The sequence below is a fragment of the Nanorana parkeri genome, unplaced genomic scaffold (assembly GCF_000935625.1).
Source record: "Nanorana parkeri isolate BGI_ZX_2015 unplaced genomic scaffold, ASM93562v1 scaffold39, whole genome shotgun sequence".
Classification (NCBI taxonomy): domain Eukaryota; kingdom Metazoa; phylum Chordata; class Amphibia; order Anura; family Dicroglossidae; genus Nanorana; species Nanorana parkeri.
The window spans coordinates 1,997,766-2,019,917 of NW_017306307.1; the positions used below are offsets into that span (position 1 = coordinate 1,997,766).

At 42.5% G+C, this 22,152-nt stretch overlaps 1 protein-coding gene across 1 annotated transcript in view; it reads left to right on the forward strand.

The window, feature by feature from the left end:
- The window catches only part of EMC2 (ER membrane protein complex subunit 2), a 70,023-nt gene that overhangs the window by 17,342 nt on the left and 30,529 nt on the right, over nt 1-22,152 (forward strand). Inside the window, exons 4-6 of the mRNA XM_018570776.1 lie at nt 12,218-12,282; nt 17,754-17,839; nt 21,368-21,425. Of these exons, the coding sequence (XP_018426278.1) occupies nt 12,218-12,282; nt 17,754-17,839; nt 21,368-21,425 (209 nt within the window). The remainder of the gene's footprint in view (nt 1-12,217; nt 12,283-17,753; nt 17,840-21,367; nt 21,426-22,152) is intronic.

Sequence of the window (22,152 nt, forward strand, 5' to 3'; positions counted from 1 at the left end):
TGTGTCTTTCACTTAGTGGAACTCCAGCCAAAATATAACTTTTTGGATAGAGTGGAGATTTGTTAGATTATTTGTCAGATTTTTATTGACGTCTGTGTCCCCTTTGGTGAGATCTTACATTTCTTCCTGCCCTGGTCACACTCAAGGGTATGGCTACGGATTGAACTTCTTGCTTCCCATCTCTGGAGTTTTTGTTTGAGAATCCACTGGCGAACCATTGACACTAACACGAGAGACAGGAAGTTCAACTATCAGCAGCACCCTTGGTGTTACCAGGTCAGGAAATGAGGGGAAATATCTCCAGTGGACACACAGTATTGTAGTCTTGATGAGGTGAGGAATTCACCAGAATGCATCCTCTATCGGACACATGTATAGAAGTTGGAGGGTCTGTGCAGGGTACATTCGGCGGTTTTCCACATCAACACAGCACGCTGCTGTACTCTACAGGATTCACTCATTATGGTGTTATTGGTGGTCATTGCAAGTGCAGGCTCCTTTTAAAACCCATTTCTGTTTTTAAAGCTGAATTCAGGTATAACTATTTCAACTTACATTGGTTAAGCTTGGGCCAGTGTAATGTTACATATTTTATACCCGATAAGGTCATGGGGATCCAGTAAAACAATGAATCAATTGGAGAATGGCAAGTATTCAGTGATAACAATACTAGACATTCACTGAATGGCCAGTGTGCCAAGCGAGCAACCATCTGTGTTTTAACAGCAGAGGTAAAGTCACTCAGAAAAGCGTTAGTAGAGGACCCAGAAGATCGCTTAATAGCATTGTAGTAGTGCCGGGTAGCATGGTATTTTACAGGATGCCTGTGTCCCTACCAGGTATTAAATAGGTTTACTTACATTAAGTATATAAGTATACAAAAGTATTTATACCTTGAGTAGTAGTAAACACAACATTTTTTAATTGAATGCCTTCCAAGCAGGCAGTTAAACATCCCCCAGTAAAATTTTTGCTGTATATATGGGCAAAAACACTTACAGGGTTATTCACTAAAGGGTGAAGAGTTTGGAGAAGGCAGGAGCAGGGAACAATCTAGGCCAAAATAGCTGATTTGGAAAAATTCTCTAATTCAGCTCACTTTCCAGTTCAGCTATGTTGTCCTAGATCAGGGGTGCCCATTAGGTAGATTGTGACCTACCACTAGCTCTCAAAGGTGATGCTGGTAGATCACGGAGGGTGTGAATGGCGGCCCCTTTATTCCATTTTGGTATATTCATTTAGCTGTGCACACATGATTACCTATTAGCCTGAGTCTGCTGAGCCAAGCTCCCTGACACCTTTCTGGTGGATAATGGTGGTTGAAGTGCTATGTATTACATCAAAGAATATTAGTTTACACAGCCTGTTGCAAAATACAGCAAGGTGAGCCAGGAGAGAGAGCGGGAAGAGATAGATAGAAGAGAGAGGAGAGACAGCCAGGGGAGAGAGAGCGAGGAGAGACAGCCAGGAAAGAGAGAGCAAGGAGAGACAGCCAAGAGAGCAAAGAGAGACAGCCAGGAGAAAGAACGAGGAATGACAGCCAGGACAAAGAGGAGAGACAGCCAGGCGTATGAACAAGGAGAGACAGCCAGGAGAGAGAGCGAGGGAGTTTTTTTTTTTTCGTTGGTAGATATCATGTAGCTCGTCATTTGAAAAGTAGATCTTAACACAAAAATTGTGGGCCCCTCTGTCCTAGATTGTTCACTTCTCTGCCTTCTCCAAACTCTTCACCCTTTTGTGAATAACCCCCTTAGATTCTGTGCTCTTCACCGCTGCCGGCTCCAGGTTGCAGACCACTGATTCCCGGAAGCTCCAAGCAGGGAAGCGCGTGCCCTGAGTATTGCGTTACTGTGCAGTGTACTAGGGACAGTGCAGGCAGGGGAGGATTGGGGGGATGGCTTACTGGTGAGGCTGTTTCTATGGATGTAAGGAGACTCGTCCATGGTGCCAGCTGGGAGTGTGTACGCAAAGGTGACTCCATGGGATTCTGTAAGGGGACGGAGTCACCTGAAAACAGCATTTTCTGAAGAGGAAATTAAAACATCCGCGGAAAAAAAAAGAAAAATGGGCACTATATGCTTTTTTTTACATTAGGGTTTAATATCACTTTATATAAGTGTGAGTGTATTTTATTCTTAAATTATAGTGGTGTTCCCAGTGTGTACACATTCGACTTTTCCCTCTTTTCATAAGAACAATATAAAATGCAGCCGCACACAACATGGATGCAGTGTTTCAGTACTCTTTATTCATCCAGGTGGTTTCGACAAATCTCGCCAAGATCTTTCTGCTCTAATCGATGTAAGCCCCTCCATTGGGTGAAATGCGTTAGTGCAGAAGGGTCTTGGCAGGTTTTTACTAAACCACCCGGAATAAAACAAATTCAATTCATGTAGCGTGTTGCTGCACTTGTATGGTGATGGGACTAGAGCAAGGGAATTGAGACAAGCCCTTTCATTTGGGTGGCGTCAAGTGCAGTTAGCCAGATGGGCTTCAGAGTGTTGTGTTTGCTCAGGCAAGCTCAGCCTAGTTGAAGGTTGGGGAGCAGCTACATGATAGTATGCTTGATCAGGCACGCTCAGCCTAGATGAAGGTTGGATAACAGCTACATGATTGTATCCCCGCCTCCCCACTACCTTTTTTCCCACTAAAACGTCACCTGAAAAAATTGAATGATCTGGGTGGAAAATCGACGATTGAACTGATTGATGCAGTCGCTGTTCCGCTACTAAGAAAGCCACAGGTGCCCACAGGGCAACCCACAGTTTCGATTTTATGGCCATCTTTACTTCCTAATTTATAAGACAGGAGGTTGGTTGGTATTCCAACATGGACATAACTTTTAATCCTTTCTGCTCTACCAAAGACAAACGTATTCTGATGCTGCAGCGCCACTTTGAAGTAATTCGTTTATGGACATAACTGAAACGTTGAAAGCATGCGTACAAACAAATCTTTTGGGGTACTGAACTGGTTAGAATAGAAGTAACAGGAGAAATCACGGTGAGACTAGAGGAGGTAGTTTGAAAATAGCAGATTGGAGGACATAATTGAAGTGGTGAAGTGTTGCACCTCAAGTGTTGCCAAGTCAGACCAGCCACATATAAGGGCAGGAGGCATTATCCAGTTTACTAACTAAGGTAGGGGCGAACATTTCAAAGCATTGAGGGGGATTGGTAGAAATGGAAAAGGAGAACTTGAAAGTCCACTAGTGTGGGGTTGAGGAAGGAGGCAAGGATTTTGGAGCAGAGGTAAGGTCACTGAAAGGAGGTGATTCTATATGTTAGTCATTTTCTGGTGCTGAGTGGAAAGAGGTAGGTTGGCTGTGTCACACCTTACTCATTATGCCATAAGTACAAAACATGGGCAACATCTGTTATTTAAAAGGGCCAGGGATGGAAATCTTGAGTTACAGGCTGGCAGTCCATGACTTTAGTAAACCGAGGGCTTGAGAATACTTTATGAAATCTTGAACCCATGACCTCTTATGCAGGAGTTCTTTAAGCATTTTGGAAAGGGCAATTTTTTATTTTCCTTGTATCTTTTATTAGAAACAAGATATTACGCCTGGCAATCTTTCAGTACAATCACGTTCTTTCTGTATGCAACTGTCTGCCAAGAGACCACAACTCCATGAAACAACCCCGAATCGCCAGTACACGCCAAGCTGATGATTTATTTAAGTTTTAATTATTTTATTTGTTCTGTGAAGATATTTAAACCAACAAGCCCCAGAATTGTGTTTGTATTACAGTTATTGTTTTTATTAGCAGAAAATGCATGCCAGAGCCTATATCCCACACAACGTTAGTGAAAATTCCTATTATAAAGGCCTTCAGGAAAAAAGAAAACCCTCCCATGCACACAGCGATAATTAAACCCCTTGCTGCTAATGTGGTTTTGAGTGATCATGGGGAGCCTAATTGTAAATTGTTTGCTGTGAAAGATCTGCAAAAGACCTCCTTGGCAGGGAAAGCAACTTTGTATTGGCTCGCTGGACTGTCATCGCTCAGTGGGCCGTCTAATCAGGCGCTCAGAGCACTTGTTTTGTGTTCCGTCTCTTTCTCTCGCTCTCTTTTTCGCACTCTCGGGTATCCCTTGCTTGGTCTCAACAGGATTGCATTCTGTTGATAATTAGGTCTCCTGGGGGTCGCAGCCTTTCCAAGAAAAACATATTCCAGGAAATGGTCACCTAACCTGCAGGAAATCCGACCCACTTTGGCACAGCACTTGTATTTGGTACCTTTAAACAATATTAAACCGAGTTCCAATAGTAAAAGCTCATTTATCTTTCGGAGCTGTGAACTTTGGCAGCACAAGTCCTTTTTCTTAATTCTCCTGCAATACCAAAGAAATAAGGTTGCTTGGCATTTTGGCTTGGGGAAACAGCTGAAGTTCTTGATTTATAGGTAGAAAGCTTGCTGCTGATTGCACATTCTGGCCCTCTATAGCTTTCTGATGTGTTAGCAGTAGGGTCACATGTCATTAGTGCCCCGTCTTCTGCGGGCTACAGGCCTGGTTTTTATTGTTCACAAATGGCAGTTTATACTCCAAGTTGTGTTGCTTTGAGCCTATTGTACAACAACGTACGGATGGATGTCTCTGGATTGACCCACTTATTTTTTTAATGGATAACTGTATATTTATCGATGTGAAAGGCCCTCAAAGGGTGATTACAGGAAATCAAGAAAATTATAATTATTCAACCCTTGTGTGTAGCATAATCTGTTAACAGACTGCTGCTTGTACAGATTCCAGACAATTTCGTTTGGTACTTACCTTGGCCTGAAGACAAGGCCAGGTGTTAAAGATTACCTTAGGACATAAGGTCAGGCGTTCCTCCATTGCCCGGTCATTTCTCCAATGCATCAGCAAAGCATTGATCATATGGACACTCCCATTTGGGTATGGGAGACTGAAAATGTTTTGGCAAAAATCCCATGACCATTCCTAGTAGGGATGTTCAGATACCAAGTACCATACTCGGTACAAGTACAGATACTTTTCCAGCTGCAAGACTAGACTAGAGAAAAATTCAAAAGTTAGGAGGCAGCTGTCATTTGTAAGGAACACACGGAGCTCCTGGGATTTGTACATCTCTGTTTTAATGCATAATTTTTTTTAAATAAATGTATATATTCGGGATACACCGATACCATTTTTACAAGTACTGATACTTGTCCAAGTCCTCACAGATACAAGTACTAATACATTTTTGTTTATTGTCATGTGACAGTTTTTCTAAAACAATACAGAATAATGTTTTCAGTACAATGGTGGAGCGCCAGAGCCAGTCACAGCTACAACTGCTGCAACCCTGATAGTTCTCGTGAAAATGCCAAGTATCAGCACTGGTATCTGGGCATCCCTAATTCCTAGTCAATGGCCATGTTACCATTCCTAGTTTGAACGTAGAGAATAGATTCCTTCAGTAAAGTAGTTTTGGGACTTGATTTCCCTTTAACAACTTAAAGTGACATTAAAGGAGAACTATGGGGGGTCAGTGTTTTTCCCAATAGTTCTCCTTGGGGTAACGGGAGGACACAAACTAGCGTCCTCCCGTCACCCTAAGATCAGTATACCGCGAGCTACAGCTCGCGTTATACTGAGACGCCGCAGCCGGAGCGGATCGCGACTTAGATGATGGGATCCGCCCAGCTGCGTGAGTGACAGCTGGCTCTGCCTATCCAGAGGCAGAGCCAGCTGTACCCGCCCCCTCCCCCGTCCGTTCCGCCAGTCAGCGCTGGCAGATCGGAGCGGGGAGAGGGGAATCCAGCCCCTCCCCCTGTCACGGCAGAGAGCCGTGACAGGATCGAGAGGTGAGGGAACCCGGTATGTTTTCCCTCACCTCCCGATCTACTGAGCCGACCTGTGACAGTCTCATTGTCACAGGTCGGCTTAGACGTGAGTGGAAATCACTCATGTCATAGTTCTCCTTTAAAGTCAAAAACTTTTTTTCCCCTCCCCCCAATGTTAATTAAAACACTTACCTTAAATTATGTTTCTTAATCCGATCTTCTTCTTTCCTGTCGTTTTCAGCCTTCTCTCCAGCGCTGCTGCGGGTCTCCGATCCAGCGCTGACTCCTCTGTGCTTGCTGGCACTTCCTGTCCCACGGAGTCTGCATGCAGGTGCACGCGTCCATAGACTTACCTTGTGTCTCTCCTCGTCTCCCGCCCGAGCATTTTCGGACAGGAGCGCGTGGCGAAGGCAGGGGTAAGTTTAAAACGCTTTTAAAGCGTTTAAAAAGAAATACTTTTTGCATATATCTACGGCTTGCTAGCAGTAGATATATGCAAAAAAACGGAGGGTTTAGAAACCCTTTAATGCTTTAAGTGTGAGGATATCTGGGTGGTGAAACTGTGACAATGGACTTGCTTTAATTAATTCAGTTAGATGCTTATGGCTGATTTGTACATGGTTAATGCATGCACCCCAGCTTTCTGAGATGATAAAGAGGGATACCTTCCAGTACAATGTATTCTGTCAATACACACTGCTGCCATGTCCCCAGTTACACGACCCATTAAGAATTTCTATGCTAAATATGATTGGTAAACCCCAAAATGGTAAATTGGATACATACGTGACAAGATAAAGGTTTTAATGCATAGTCATTTTGATTAGCTCGGCATGAAAAGAGCTTTCCTGGAGCATTTCAGTCCCCGGTAGTGCACCTGAATCAAAAAAATGAACTATGGGTGGCAAGGCACTGTCAAAAGATCTCCGGGATAAAGTTGCGGACAGGCACAAGTCAGGAGATGGATACAAAAAAAAACAATTCACTGTTGAGGAACATTTTTAGAATGACATCACTAATGCTCTGTGTCTTTCAGCATGAGGAATCTGTGATTTGTTATTATCCAGTTTGAGACATTAAAGGAGAACTATGGGGGGTCAGTGTTTTTCCCAATAGTTCTCCTTGGGGTAACGGGAGGACACAAACTAGCGTCCTCCCGTCACCCTAAGATCAGTATACCGCGAGCTACAGCTCGCGTTATACTGAGACGCCGCAGCCGGAGCGGATCGCGACTTAGATGATGGGATCCGCCCAGCTGCGTGAGTGACAGCTGGCTCTGCCTATCCAGAGGCAGAGCCAGCTGTACCCGCCCCCTCCCCCGTCCGTTCCGCCAGTCAGCGCTGGCAGATCGGAGCGGGGAGAGGGGAATCCAGCCCCTCCCCCTGTCACGGCAGAGAGCCGTGACAGGATCGAGAGGTGAGGGAACCCGGTATGTTTTCCCTCACCTCCCGATCTACTGAGCCGACCTGTGACAGTCTCATTGTCACAGGTCGGCTTAGACGTGAGTGGAAATCACTCATGTCATAGTTCTCCTTTAAAGTCAAAAACTTTTTTTCCCCTCCCCCCAATGTTAATTAAAACACTTACCTTAAATTATGTTTCTTAATCCGATCTTCTTCTTTCCTGTCGTTTTCAGCCTTCTCTCCAGCGCTGCTGCGGGTCTCCGATCCAGCGCTGACTCCTCTGTGCTTGCTGGCACTTCCTGTCCCACGGAGTCTGCATGCAGGTGCACGCGTCCATAGACTTACCTTGTGTCTCTCCTCGTCTCCCGCCCGAGCATTTTCGGACAGGAGCGCGTGGCGAAGGCAGGGGTAAGTTTAAAACGCTTTTAAAGCGTTTAAAAAGAAATACTTTTTGCATATATCTACGGCTTGCTAGCAGTAGATATATGCAAAAAAACGGAGGGTTTAGAAACCCTTTAATGCTTTAAGTGTGAGGATATCTGGGTGGTGAAACTGTGACAATGGACTTGCTTTAATTAATTCAGTTAGATGCTTATGGCTGATTTGTACATGGTTAATGCATGCACCCCAGCTTTCTGAGATGATAAAGAGGGATACCTTCCAGTACAATGTATTCTGTCAATACACACTGCTGCCATGTCCCCAGTTACACGACCCATTAAGAATTTCTATGCTAAATATGATTGGTAAACCCCAAAATGGTAAATTGGATACATACGTGACAAGATAAAGGTTTTAATGCATAGTCATTTTGATTAGCTCGGCATGAAAAGAGCTTTCCTGGAGCATTTCAGTCCCCGGTAGTGCACCTGAATCAAAAAAATGAACTATGGGTGGCAAGGCACTGTCAAAAGATCTCCGGGATAAAGTTGCGGACAGGCACAAGTCAGGAGATGGATACAAAAAAAAACAATTCACTGTTGAGGAACATTTTTAGAATGACATCACTAATGCTCTGTGTCTTTCAGCATGAGGAATCTGTGATTTGTTATTATCCAGTTTGCCATAGACTTGAAGTCTTTTCTAAACCATCTCTTTCATTTAGCATTAAAAAGAATGGACACTTGTTGTGTCTTTTTGAAGGCAGTCTGGATTTGAATAGCCAACGTTCTTTTTTTTTTCTTCTAACATTGTCATCATTCCTGAATATATACATAGATGTGAATGACAGATAAGAGCCTTCTCGCCTCCCTGGTCTGCATATTTTCCTGACTTACTCTAATACCGTAGATCCTACTTGATCTTGGCCTTGTTTTCTTTCTGCCTCAACCTCATTGTTTGTTTCTTTGTGGATTTTCCAATACCTCTTCTAATTATTGCCTTTTTTTTCTTTTTACCCAGTACAATTTCACATTCTTCCGTTTTTCTTTACACTAATTCTGAGATTCCTTATAAAACATTGGTCATATATTAAATATTTTTTTGTTCCCAACAGCGCCTCGTAAGTTTTTTTTCTTTTTTCATTTATCAAAATATGATGGAAATTACTGACATTTTTAGTAAATGTAGCATTTTTTTTTCTGCAATCGAAAGTTGTAATTTTAAAATTGGATCCGGATCAAACAAATATACATTGCCCAGCAAAGTTTCTTTATTTTTCTCCCCAAGCACTTAGTTGTCGTTTTTCTGAACAGCTGCTTCCAGCTCTCTGTCCAGTACAAGATCACAAGGGATAGAGCTGACTCCAGCAGATGTCTATCTGCAAGCTTGGAAAAAGGAAAGAGTGGGGAGCAGGGAGGGGGGAAAATGGCTTGCCTTGCCTTGCTGTACCTGTGTGTTTGTGGAGATTAACAGCCTATTAGCATGCGCAAGGGTGGCTCCATAGGGCCCTGCAAGGGAAAGGAGACAACCTACAATAGGATATCAGGGCCAGAGGTCGGGGACTAGCTGATTCTGCAGGAAACTACAGCTTTAAACTATCAAGGAGCTGCATCCTTTGTAAGTGATATAATCAGCATTTGAAAAAGCTTAAAAACATTTTGACTGTTATATCACTTTAATTATAACACACACACACACACACTCACTAAAACTCCACCTAAAATGACCAAATGTATTTCTATGGATGCACCGATACTAGTATCGGTGCTATTACCGTGTATTTGGGCGAGTACTCGTACTCGCCCAAATGCTCCGATACCTTTCCCCATACTGGAACTTCCGGTCAGAGGGAGATTTCCTCTGCCCGTCAGTGCCGCCGGGAAGCTGGCTCGATGCTGATTGGCTGGGAAGCTGGCTTCCTAACCAATCAGCAACGAGCCGGGCAAACAAATCTGATAATATGGTGACACAACCCCCTCCCTGCAGACACATAATTCACCTCACATAGATCCTCAGCAGCATTCATTACTGTACCAGTCCCTCGGCCAGCTGGGCAGACACCACTCTCCAAGCTCTCCCGGATATGCCCACGTCTCCTGTGTGCACAGCGCCAGCACCACATTGTCAAATGAGAGTGCTGGGCAGTCTGCGCATGCGCAGTAGCAGGCTGGCGGCCGATTACGTGGGCGCTGTACATGCAGGAGACATGGGCAGATCTGGGAGAGCTCAGAGAGCGGTGTCTGCCCAGCTGGCCGAGGGACATCTGTGGTAAGGTAATGAATGCTGCTGAGGATCGATGTGAGGGGAATGAGGTGTCTGCAGGGTGGAGGTGTCACCATATTGTCCGATCTGTTTTGCGGGTCTCGATGCCAATTGGCTGGGAGCAAGGAGCCTGCCAAACAGAATGGAGCCGGCTTCCCGGGCAATCAAGAAGCCGGCCGGTGGGTAATGACATGCTGCCTGGCTCCCTGATTGCCTGGGAAGCCGGGTCTATGCTACCGGAAGTACCGGTATCAGTACTCGGTATCGGCGAGTACCTAAATATTAATATCGGTATTCGTACTAGATACCGAAAAAACAGTATTGGTGCATCCCTATTTATTTCCTTCCTACGCTGCAAGTAGTATTTATGTCCAGTGACTAGTAGTGTCTAATGTCTGCCTACTGCATTTCAATGTGTTCATTAAAGTGGACTTTATGGTAACTTTACAAGTCCGCATTTAAATTCTTGACATGTTCCAATACACAGCAACTGTATTTTGAAAAAAAAACTCCACCTTTTATCAATAATTAGTCATTCTTGAGTTCCAGCGAAATGCCTTTGCCCTTGGCAAAGATAATGGCTGAGATAATGTGAAAAGTCTCCTTTCCACCAATAATGGAACTATTGTGGAAAGTTTGTAGCCATTTGTAACTTTGTAGCCAGTCACAAGCTGAGTGGCTGCATCAGGGGCTAATTTGTGTCAGACATTTGTAAACAGAGCCAAGAACTGCACTGACACCTAAATTAACGTGGTTGTGTCGTTTCTGAGTTTGCGTCTCAGTTTTGGAATTAGATGGTGACCTTGGTAATAAAAAGCAGATGAAGCCATTATCAAGGGAGTTCTGTGATCTCTGTGAAAGGTAATAAAATACCTGCGAGTGCTACACTTACTCTTAATTGATAATGTGTGGACTTAACATATATACAATATATTTGATGATACTTCCATTTGAATGAGTTGCTGAGCACCAGTGATCTTATGTCAGATACAGACCCTTTCAGCTCCTCTTCATTCTGCTTCTTTATGCCATGGGGTGTTCATATCTGTGATCAGAGACCTGCCCTGAGTGACCGCTGGAGGCCACCATGACTACGGCTCCCCATAGAAATGAATGGAACCACACACAAGTGCACAAGAGCAGAATGAAGAGGAGACGGCCAGGTACGTGTTCATGGTAAGTTCGCTGGATCACAGCTGAATGTAAGCATAAGGGTGCCCATACACTTTGCAAATTTCAGCTGGTACTTGAGGAATTCGGCCAAAATTCTCACAGTGTGTGCCGCTGTTGGCCGGCATCCCTCGATCAGCTGATCGATGGAGCCGGCTGAAAAATCTTTGTACGGCCAGAGCCGGCAGCCAATTAGCTCATTGGCTGCGGTTTCTGATTGGATATTCTGACAGTTGCCGGCAAACAGCGGGGATTCCTCGATCGACACACTCGAAGTAATGATGGAGGGATCTGCTCTATTTATTTTTTTTGTTCAGCCCGCGGGTTGAATGAGAAAAACAGAGCAGTGTATGGCCAGCCTAAGTTCAGACTCATTGTACTCATGGAGGTGAGGGGCTTTAAAAAGAAAAGGTGAAGTTGTACTTTAAGGGTCATTGCATGTTTTCTCCTGTAATATATTTATGTATGAGTTGTAAAATAAATAAATAAATGCAATCCATAATGGGGGCAGCCACTTCATTTCCACTAAATGATTTAAAATCCATTATTTTATAGTGTAAATCTAGTAAGGTTTTGCTTTGGTCTAGATAAAGATGCTACTTGGACTCCAGGTATTTAAATTGGTGTATTTTTTTGTTTGCGGCTTCCATCAGTTGTCTACATTTACCTTCTTGTGAATAATCTAATCTACATAAACACGCTACACAGTTATTATACTGTATGCCTTGCCTTGTGATCTTTGTTCATCATTTCTCTGAAGGAAAGCTTTGCTGGGTCTGGGACCTCCAATGACTACTCTTTATCCTTGTCTCCCAATTTCTCTCCTCGGTTGTAGTCACCATTCGGAAAGGTTGTGGCAGGGTGACAAGTGCCTATGAACTATGCTCAGGCATGTTCCACTGTTGTCACCATCAAGAACCCCGTCCTGAGAAATAACCGCAGCAGTGCATGAGGACGGTGCACCGCAGAACAGTTTGCCTTGCTTGTTTATTTGGCTTAGATTATCCAGGGAAAAGATCCCATGTTTTCTATTGACACATCTGGATCTGTGCCAACACCCCCCATTTTCTTGTTAAATTACAGAAAAGTATATAGTTTGAATTTGTAATTTGATATTTTTACTATAATCTCATATCTTGTGTTATTATTTTTTTTGTTTTGCTTTGGTAAATTGCCAAATTAAGTGCCTTTCCTTTTTTGCAGTATGGATAATACATGAACAGGTGATGGTTGCTGCCTTAGACTGTGGCCGAGATGACGTAGCCCTGGTAAGTGGCACATATATATATCTATCCATACGTTAAAGAGAACCGGTCGGCAGTGGACATTTATAACAATCTGAATCCTTTCTTTATTAGTGCAGCCCTCCATCTTGGAATAGGTGTGTTTGTTCTCTACAAACCCAATTCCCAAAAAGTTGGGCCGCTGGGTAAAATCTACATAAAAACAGAATGCAATGATTTGCAAATCTCATAAACCCAGATTTTATTCACAATACAAAATAGAAAACATTGAAATATTTAAACTGAGAAAATGGACCATTTTAAGAAAAAAATAAGGTAATTCTGAAATTGATGGCAGCAACACATCTCAAAAAAGTTGGGACAGGGCCATGTTTACCGCGGCGTATCATCCCCTCTTCTTTCAACAACACTCTGTAAATGTCTGGGGGCTGAAGAGACCAGTTGCTGGACTTTTGGGAGAGGAATGTTGTCCTGTTCTTGCCTGATATAGGATTCTAACAGTCCTGGGTCTTTGTTGTAGTTTTTGTTTCTATATGCGCCAAATATTTTCAACTGGTGAAAGGTCTGGACTGCAGGCAGGCCAGTTAAGCACCCGGACTCTTCTTCTATGAAGCCATGCTGTTGTCATAGAATGTAGTATGTAGTGTAGCATTGTCCTGATGAAATATGCAAGGCCTTCCCTGAAAATTACATTGTCTGGATGGGAGCACATGTTGCTCCAAAACCTGGATATATCTTTCAGCATTGATGGTGCCTTTCCAAATGTACAAGCTGCCCATTCCATACACACTAATGCACCTCCATACCATCAGAGATGCAGGCTTTTGAAGTGAATGCTGATAACAAGCCAGAAGGTCCCTCTCTCTTAGTGCCCATGGTTTCCAAAAAATGTCAGATTTTGAACGGTTTTCCACTTTGCAACAGACCATTTTAAATGTGCTTTGGCCCAGAGAAGATGATGGTGTTAGTGGATCATGTTCAGTTATGGCTTCTTTGCATTATAGAACTTTAACTTTGATTTTTGGATGGCACAGGGAAATGTGTTCACAGACAGTGATTTTTGGAAGTATTCCTGAGCCCATGCAATGATGTCCATCACAGAATCATGCCTGTTATTAATGCAGTGCCGTCTGAGGGCCCAAAGATCACGGGCATCCAATATTGCATTTCGGCCTTGTGCCCTGCACACAGATTTCTCCAGATACTCGGAACCTTTTGATGATATTATGTACTGTACATGATGATATATTTAAAGTCTTTGCAATTTTTCATTGAGGAACATTATTCTGAAATTGTGCAACAATTTTTAGACACAGCTTTTCACTGATTGGTGAACCTCCGCCCATCTTTACTTCTGAGATACTCTGGGGGTGATCTACTAACCTAAACACTAGGTGCGTGTGATTTTTACAAAGCAAAACGTATTTATCAACCAAAAAGCCTCTAAAAGCATATTTCCACTAATGCCATATATGGAAAAATCATGCACATGATGCATATATAATGCTGCTTCACAGTTTAGACAAAAATGGTTAGCTCATGCATTTACATTCCTGCATTCATCAACGCAAGCAACACAACGTAGAGCTAATTTACACAACATCACCTTGTAATTCATGCAGGGCTTTGCACAACACACCTGCTGGGTGTGTACACACTACAAAGGTGTCTAGATTCCTCCCATAGATCATGCTGGGAGGGAACACACTACAGAGGTGTATACATGTTCGTGGTGTGTTTATAAGGTTAGTAAATCAACCGCTCTGACTCTCTAAGATGCTCTTCTTATACCAAATTTTGTTACTGATCTGCTGCCAATTAACCTTATTAGTTGCAAAATGTTCTACCAGTTCTTCCTTGTTAGTACCACTTACTTTGCCAAATTTTTGTTGCCGTCCCAACTTTTTTGAGACGTTTTGCTGCCATTAATTTCAAAATGACCTTTATTTTCTCCAAAATCGTACATTTTCTCAGTTTAAACATTTGATATGTTTTCTATTTTCTATTGTGAATAAAATATGCGTTTATGAGATGTGCAGATCAATGCATTCTGTTTTTATGTAGATTTTACACAGCGTCTCTTTTTTGGAATTGTAGCTGTATTCCCTCCTTGAGCAACAGTATCAGTTACTGAATTACCATGCCTTGTTCAGTGCTGAAATGGAGCCTTTTGGTAGAGAAGCAGGGCTCTATTACCTTGTTTCAGAGATGCCACCTTGATTTCTGGTGATCTGATGACTAATGGAGAAATACTGTAATTATGTGACAGCAGGATAGGTTCAGAAAGCACACATCCACAGAATGAATAAGCCATAAGCAGGGGGATCCTTGCACTGCAGGCCCTCAGGTACATCTTTTTCTCCAGCAAAGAGAATAGCGTGCCTTGGATCTCGTACTGCAGATACAGGGCTATTAGGCTAACGGCACAGGAACTGCACTGCTAATTTAAGTAAAAGTTCAACGCAAATAGTAGATTTCGCAGGGGACTGCTGAGGCACGATTATTGTTCGTAGAGGTTTGCTATGACATAGCATATCTTTAATTTTTTGAGTTCATGTTCACTGTGATTGATGCATGAAAGGATTTAATAGTGACAAGATGGAATAGCTCATGAGCTTTCGCTCAAACCAAAGTTATAGAAGAAATGAGACCATACCCCATATGCTTAGACCAGTTGGCAGAGGATGAGCCAGTTAGTCCTGCACCCAGATAGGGTATTTAAACTGGTTGTGATTTATTGGTTTGCTTTATAATGGCTCCTTTGACACCACAATTGTGGGGTGTTCTCTGATAGAATACAGTGCCTCCGCAGATTGTCACAGGCTGCCTGAGACCTCTGGCATAAATAATTTTGTTCCTGTATATGTTCCACGTTCTGATGATTTATTTTTCTGCAGGAAGAATGGCTCTGCATCTGATGTTGGTGCAGATCGGACTCTTTTCAAACCCTGTTTATTTTGGAAAGTGTTGCCAACCTGACCATATTCTGACACAGGAGGTCACGTTCTATATTAAACTGACACTGCAGCTGAGATATTGTGGACGTGCTTCACTTTCTCATGAAAACATTGTTCCACATGTTCTCAGCACCACTCTCCAACATCTGCACATGCTTCGCAGTATTTGTTTGAATTTGCGTGGTTATGTCGGGCATATTTATAATATTCTTTTTTCATCATCACGAACAACGTTTTTCTGTTCTGCGGCCAAGAGTGTCATAGAGCTGTTTAACTTAAAAAACGTCCAAATGTTTCAGGTCGCTGGAAACCTAAAAAGTTTTCACCAATTCCCAGCCTCTCCCGGGGATTGTCAACATTTGTAAGGAATGAGAAATGCAGAAGCCGCGTATGATTGTGACAGACGTGTAAATATGGAGTTTATATACAACCACTGTTATGTTCCATTCTCAAACCATTCAGGGAGCTGGGAAATTGCTTTGCCTATTAGCTCATTCTGAAGCTACAACTTTAACCCCCTCCCGTCTGCCGATTGTTAAAAGACGGCCAGACGGGAGTCTCCTGGATTCGGGTGGGCGTCTTTAGACGTCCTTTGCGCCCCCCTGGATTTTAAAGGCCAGCGATGGCCATTTACATACAAGCGGTCCGGCGTCTGTAAAGACGCCCGATCTCTTGTATGATTCAAGTGAGGGTGCGCCCCCTCCTTACCTCTGGTCGCTGTCCCCACCGCCGTTCCCGGGAGAACGGAGGGAGATCAATACCCGATCTCTCCTCCCGGTCTCTGAATGCAGGAAGTGATGTATATTACATCACTTCCGCATTCCTCTGTCACTCTCCGGTACAGTAACCGGAGAGAAGCTGATGAAGCAGATCTCTGCTTCATCAGCTTCTCTGGGGGTCACTAGGTGACATTAGGGGTCTTAGAGACCTCTGTCTCCATAAAGGGGACCTGTAACTGTAATTTGTTATCATATAGGGAACGCCTTAGCAACCTATGTGATAACAATAAAGTTAAGTGTAAAAAAAGTTTTTAAAAAAATTGCTCACAAAATAAATAAAATTGTACACACACAAAACAAAAAAAAAACCCACAATTTTTTTAAGTCCCCCACCCCCACATAGATGCGCAAAAATGCGTTAGTGGCGCCTACACGCAAAAAAGATGATTGCTCCAATTATGCTGCGCGTGTTACATATCGGCACGAACGTCGCAATGAGAGCAATAATTTTAGGGCCATCAATCACTGATAACACTAAACTGATGAGCGGTAAAATCTGTTAAAGCGTCGCCTATGACCAATTTTGGCTATGGTGTTTACTTTCTACTATTTACCCGATGTGACCCCGCCTTTTATATTTTACCAAAAAATTGGGTAAAAATAAATGTTTCCTAAAATAATAAAGGGAAACCCCATTTTCTTTTGAAATATTCAGTACTTTTTTTGTTATTTAGTAAAAAGTAAAAAACCCCAGTGGTGATTAAATATCACCAAAAGAAATCTCTATCTGTCCCCAAAAAATGTTATAAAATTAATTTCAGTACAGCGTTGCATGGCGGAATAAACGTCAGTCAAAGTACCGCAGCGCTGAACACTGAAAAATGGCCTGGACAGGAAGGGGGTGTAAACACCCCGGTTAGCAAGTGGTTAAAGTATAGTTTTTACTGCAGTACTAAAAATTGCCATAAGAGCCTGCGAAGAGATCTCACAACTTTTACACTGAAGCTGGCCACACACCTATAGATTATCTGCAGATTTTCTATGGTCAGATGGAAAAAGATTCCTCCATCCACACAGTGTAGCGTAGATGGAGGAATCTGTTGCACTTTTTCCATGTGACCACAGAAAATCTGCAGAAAATGTATAGGTGTATGGCCAGCTTAATTTTGGTCTGGATGGTTTGTAGAGGGTAATGGCTCTCACCTTTCTCAAACTTTAACAGAGGAACCCTTGAAAAATAATTTGGTCTCAGGGATCCCTTGCTAATTAACAAGTACTGTATCTGCAGTCCAGTGTACATTGGCATGAACAGCCCTGAAGAAGATGGAATCCTTTCTCCTGAAAAACATTGGCTGTATCTGTTGTCCCTAACAATATAAACAGAATTATTCACAAAAGAGTTTGAAGAAGTCAGGGGAAGTGAACAATCTAGGACAACATAGCTGAACTGGAAAGTAAACTGAATTGGAGAATTTTTCCAAATCAGCGATGTTGTCCTAGATTGTTCACTTCTCCTGCCTTCTCCAAACTCTTCTCCCTTTTGTGAATAACATTGAAAGATTTTAAATGAATCACAAGTGAGATAGAAGTTTATAATAGGCGCTCCTCACTACACAGAAGATCTGTTTATGGATTTACCACTACACACATCGGTCCGGTGCTATTACACACCTACTTGAGATACGAGAGGACGGCATGTCATTCACCTTGGCAGCAACCATGCTGTACTAAAATATCAGTTTTGGGTGAGGTTAGCCTTTAAGGGGAAGTCTGCTTTTGATGTTAAACATTAATGTGTGCCTATTCTCTTTGTTTGAAGTCCTGTCTGCAAGAATTACGACGGCAGTTTCCTGGCAGCCACAGAGTGAAGAAACTCACTGGCATGAGATTTGAAGCCATGGAAAGGTAAAATAATTGATACCATATATGTTCAGATGTTTTCTGCACGCATTCTGTTGTCTTCCCAGTACAATTTAATCAATGCAACAATAGAGTTCACTGACTTGGACGCTGTTGATGTCTGCGGTCTGATCATTTATACCATAAATATTTTATTAATAAAGTTACAAATATGGGTTCTAATACTAAACTCCATCTACAGTGCAGTTAAGGAATAGAAAGGAAAGAGCCGCTGCCAGTGTACCACCTTCTTTCAATATATATTTATGATTTCCAACATAAACAACAAACATACCAAAGAGAAAAGAAGAGAAGAAAAAAAATAAAATAAATGAAAAATAAAATCTATATATCATTCCATAAACAGCACTAAGGGACTTTATAGCCCCTTCCAATTCTTCAATCCCGATTATGTGATAGTTCTCTCCATAAACTTAAACTACCTTTTTATATAGTGATATCATGTATATTTACTCTGTTTAATATCCATTATCCGTTTCTCACCTCATTATTATAATAATAATCTCTTCAAAAAGGAGAGAGGCCATAACAATATTTGCCAGGCGAAATAATGTGCATATAATACTCATCAAAATATAAATCTAAAAACTTTAGACCAACTTTAGTGCTTTAAACCAAAAACATGTCTATTTATAAATAAGTGCTTATGGCCAGAACAAAATTTGATTACCATAGAAGTAAAAGTGCTTATGAAAAAGAGAAAAAAAAACTAAGTGTAACACCTTGGGTAGTGTTCTTTACTATGGGGTTGTGACAATGAATGCACAAATTTAAACTTGCAATAGCAAATGTTGCTGTGATACCAGAAATGCAAAAACACGTATTTGTGCCTTCATAGAAAAACAAAAATTATAACTGACTTTCTGCACAGCTTATGATGCTGCTTGCTAAAGAACAACAACTGGGTATGCACAAAGCTGAGAATAAACAAGCTGCATAAAATGTGATTTCAGAGCAGGTTTTGTCCATAAGCTGTATTTTTGCTGCTCCGTCCTTTTTTCTTGTTGAGGTTGTATTAGAGTGGATCATTGGTCACGTGCACAAAAAATTACCATGCTATGAAACCCACCCCCAGCATCCTGTCCGGGTCCTGTGCCTATTGCGCACCCGCACTGTAGCACCATTTATTCCTATAGATCCTTGGTTCTCAACTGGTGGGTCGCGACCCAGTGTTCAGTGGGTCGCCGCATGCCTTCCACTTTGTTAGGTGAGAGGCTCCTCTGCTTCCGCCTAGCACAGCACTGTCAGTTCTCGTGCCAAGCAGCCATTCAAAATATGCTGCCTGGTGCCGAGTGTCAGCTTGAGGTAGGATGGGATTGGGCTATGGCCGCGAGGGAGCTCCATCCATACACGCATTGCTTACAGCTCCCTCCTATGCCCTGTAGAGGGGCCTGGACCGGAGTGACATCACATCTTGGCTCCTGGCACCTCTGCAGGGCGCGCAAGGGAACTGTAAATGCAGTGCACATATGGATGGAGCTCCGTTAACAGTTCAGCAGATTGTGTCTAAAGTGTATCATAAGTCAAAACGTTTTGGTTACAGTAATAAATGTGTGTCCCCCAATACGTTCACTGTAAATGAGAAGAAATCTATCCAAAGTATCATAAATTTTAGTTGTCCCCATTGGAAGATTTTGCCTCTTCCTGTTGTGATGACAACTCAAACTTTTGCACCATATGTAGCACTTCTCTGCAATACCTGCATGTTCCCCCATTTCTGTTATTCATTTAAAAATACCTGACGTACAGAAAACTACCCGCTGATCTGCCTGACATCCAGTGAGCTCCTAACTTCCTGTAGTGAGTTAACAACACTGCTTCTGCTGCACCGAAATCCCGAACAGTGTTGTTGACCATGCCTGAGTCCTTCCCCGATGGAATACACTACACATCCCACTCTCTTTATCTCCATAACATAAAGGACAGAGGGTTGTTCTGGAGTCCAGTAGAAAAGAAATGGGCAGAGCTAACAAAACTGCATAGGATTTTAGAGCTGCAGTGGCAGCGTTGTCAGGTCAAGCAGGGAGTTAGGCGCTCACTGGATATCTGACGGGATAAACCAGGTATTTTTCTGTACTTGTGTTTTTAAAGAAACAAAACATGAGATATTGGGAAGATGTACTAAATAGGTTTTGTTATGCTGCCCTGACGAAACATTTAAGCACATATGTTCCTGTGCCCTGCATAGTCTGCATAGAACTCCAGGAATGGACAAAGTTAACCCTTGCAGTGGGACTTCCCCCGCACTGCAATGGTTAACTGCTGGTTTTGGTCTAGGTGCTGGATTAAAGAAGATATTTTCACCTGATAATCGATCCCACCTGGCTGTTAGACCGGTCCCCGCAGTAGCTAAAAAAACGACACTTGTAAGGGGATCTGTCCATCCAATACTTTATTTGTAAAAAGGCATAACGGCAACAAACGCTTACATGTTTCAGCGCCCAAACTGGGCCTTAGTCTGGTCCCCACAGCCTCTTCTTCCCCGGGCTCTGGAAGTCCAAGGACCCATGATGTCACCACGTCTAATGCAGGTCCATTAAATAACATAAGACATGAGGATGCAGAGGGGGAGAGAGGTGAGTGCTGACTGCCACAGGACTGAGGATCAGGAGAGCATATCGTCTTATTGTGGCCCCTAGACAAAAATTTGTAGTTAACCCTTGCAGTGCTGGGGTAGCTACACTGCAAGGGTTAACTTTGTTCATTCCTGGAGTCCATTCCTGGAGTTCTATGCAGGGCAAAGAAATAGATCCACTCACCCAAAGGATAAAATTCAAAATATCAACCATTTACAAAGCCATCCACAACTCCGCCCCCGGCTATATCTCAAACCTTGTCTCAAAGTATCACCCTAAACGTCCCCTCCGCTCTTCCAAAGACCTCCTGCTTTCCAGCTCCCTTCTAAACTCCTCCCACGCTCGCCTCCGGGCCTTCTCCTAGAGTCTCTTCTCTCACCCATCCGCTGGAACTCTTTACCCCAACCGGTCTGTCTATCTCCCACTGTGACTGCCTTTAGGCGATCCCTTTGGATTTATCTCTTAACGGAAGCCTAGCCCACCTCAACCTAACCACTCAACCATCACGTTATCAAACAATTCATCCCCACACAGGTGCCTCCTCATGTATCATTTCCCCCTCCCTTTTAGATTTGAAGCCCTCAGGGGCAGGGCCCTCCTTACCATCTTGTCTTGAATTGTACCTGTAATGTCTTCCTTATATTGTAAAGTGCTGTGCAGACTGTTGGCGCTATACAAATCCTGTATAATAATAATAGATGTGCTTTAATTTTTTGCCAGGGCAGCATAATTAGACCTATTTAGTTGATTCCTGGAGTTCCTAAAGAAATGCCGTGGGTCGAGTCACCTCTAAAATAAACAAACTTTTGGATAGATGTAGCATTAAATGACTTTTTTTTTTTTTTTAGTGCTGAATCGTTGGGTTTGTTTAGTTGTGTGTGCAGGTTTTCTGGAAGTAATTTTCCATAAGCGGTTTTCACTTTCCTCCTTGGAACAGGTATGATGATGCTCTCCAGATATATGACAGGATATTACAAGAAGATCCAACTAACACAGTAAGTCAAATATTGCGTCTGTAATAGGTAATTTGAGAGAAGCCGTCTGAGAGCACAACTCTTGGCTAACAAAATATTGCTTCAAATCATTCTCGCTCCCCCACAGGGAAATGTATTTCTTTTAATTATTTTCTTTATTAACTTGGACACATTGTTTTGCTTGCACTCTTAAATACCACAAAAAGGCAAAAAAAAATTTATATTGTAACAACTTTATTTCGATAACGTTTGAGTTCGGCACAGTAAGAAGATTTGCGGAGGGTGAAATTGTTATGTATCCCATGCTGTCAATGCTTCATTTTATACAGAACTTTGGATGCCGTTTTGTTTGAGTTCATGTCACTGTAACGTCTCATTTGCAAGGATTAGACTTAATTAAAATGCATTTTCATGCGATTACGTACGTGCTTTGGCTTTTCACCTTGAAGCTGTTGGGATGTTACACTTAAGTGCTTGTTTATTTCATCATTTTTTTTTTTTTTTAATACACTTTTGATGGTATAAAAAGGAAAAAATGTCCTCATGGAAACTGAAGCAGAACTCCAGAAATGGAGCTCAATACACAGTTGAAATATGTCAATAATAAATATGTAAAGTGTTTAATATGCGATCTGGCATTCCCCCTGCTTAGGCACAACAGCAGGACCGGTCTATAGGGAGGGTGATGTTGCTGATTGAAGAGCTGTAGTTGTGAATAAGCAGGATATCTGTAGACAGACCGGTACAC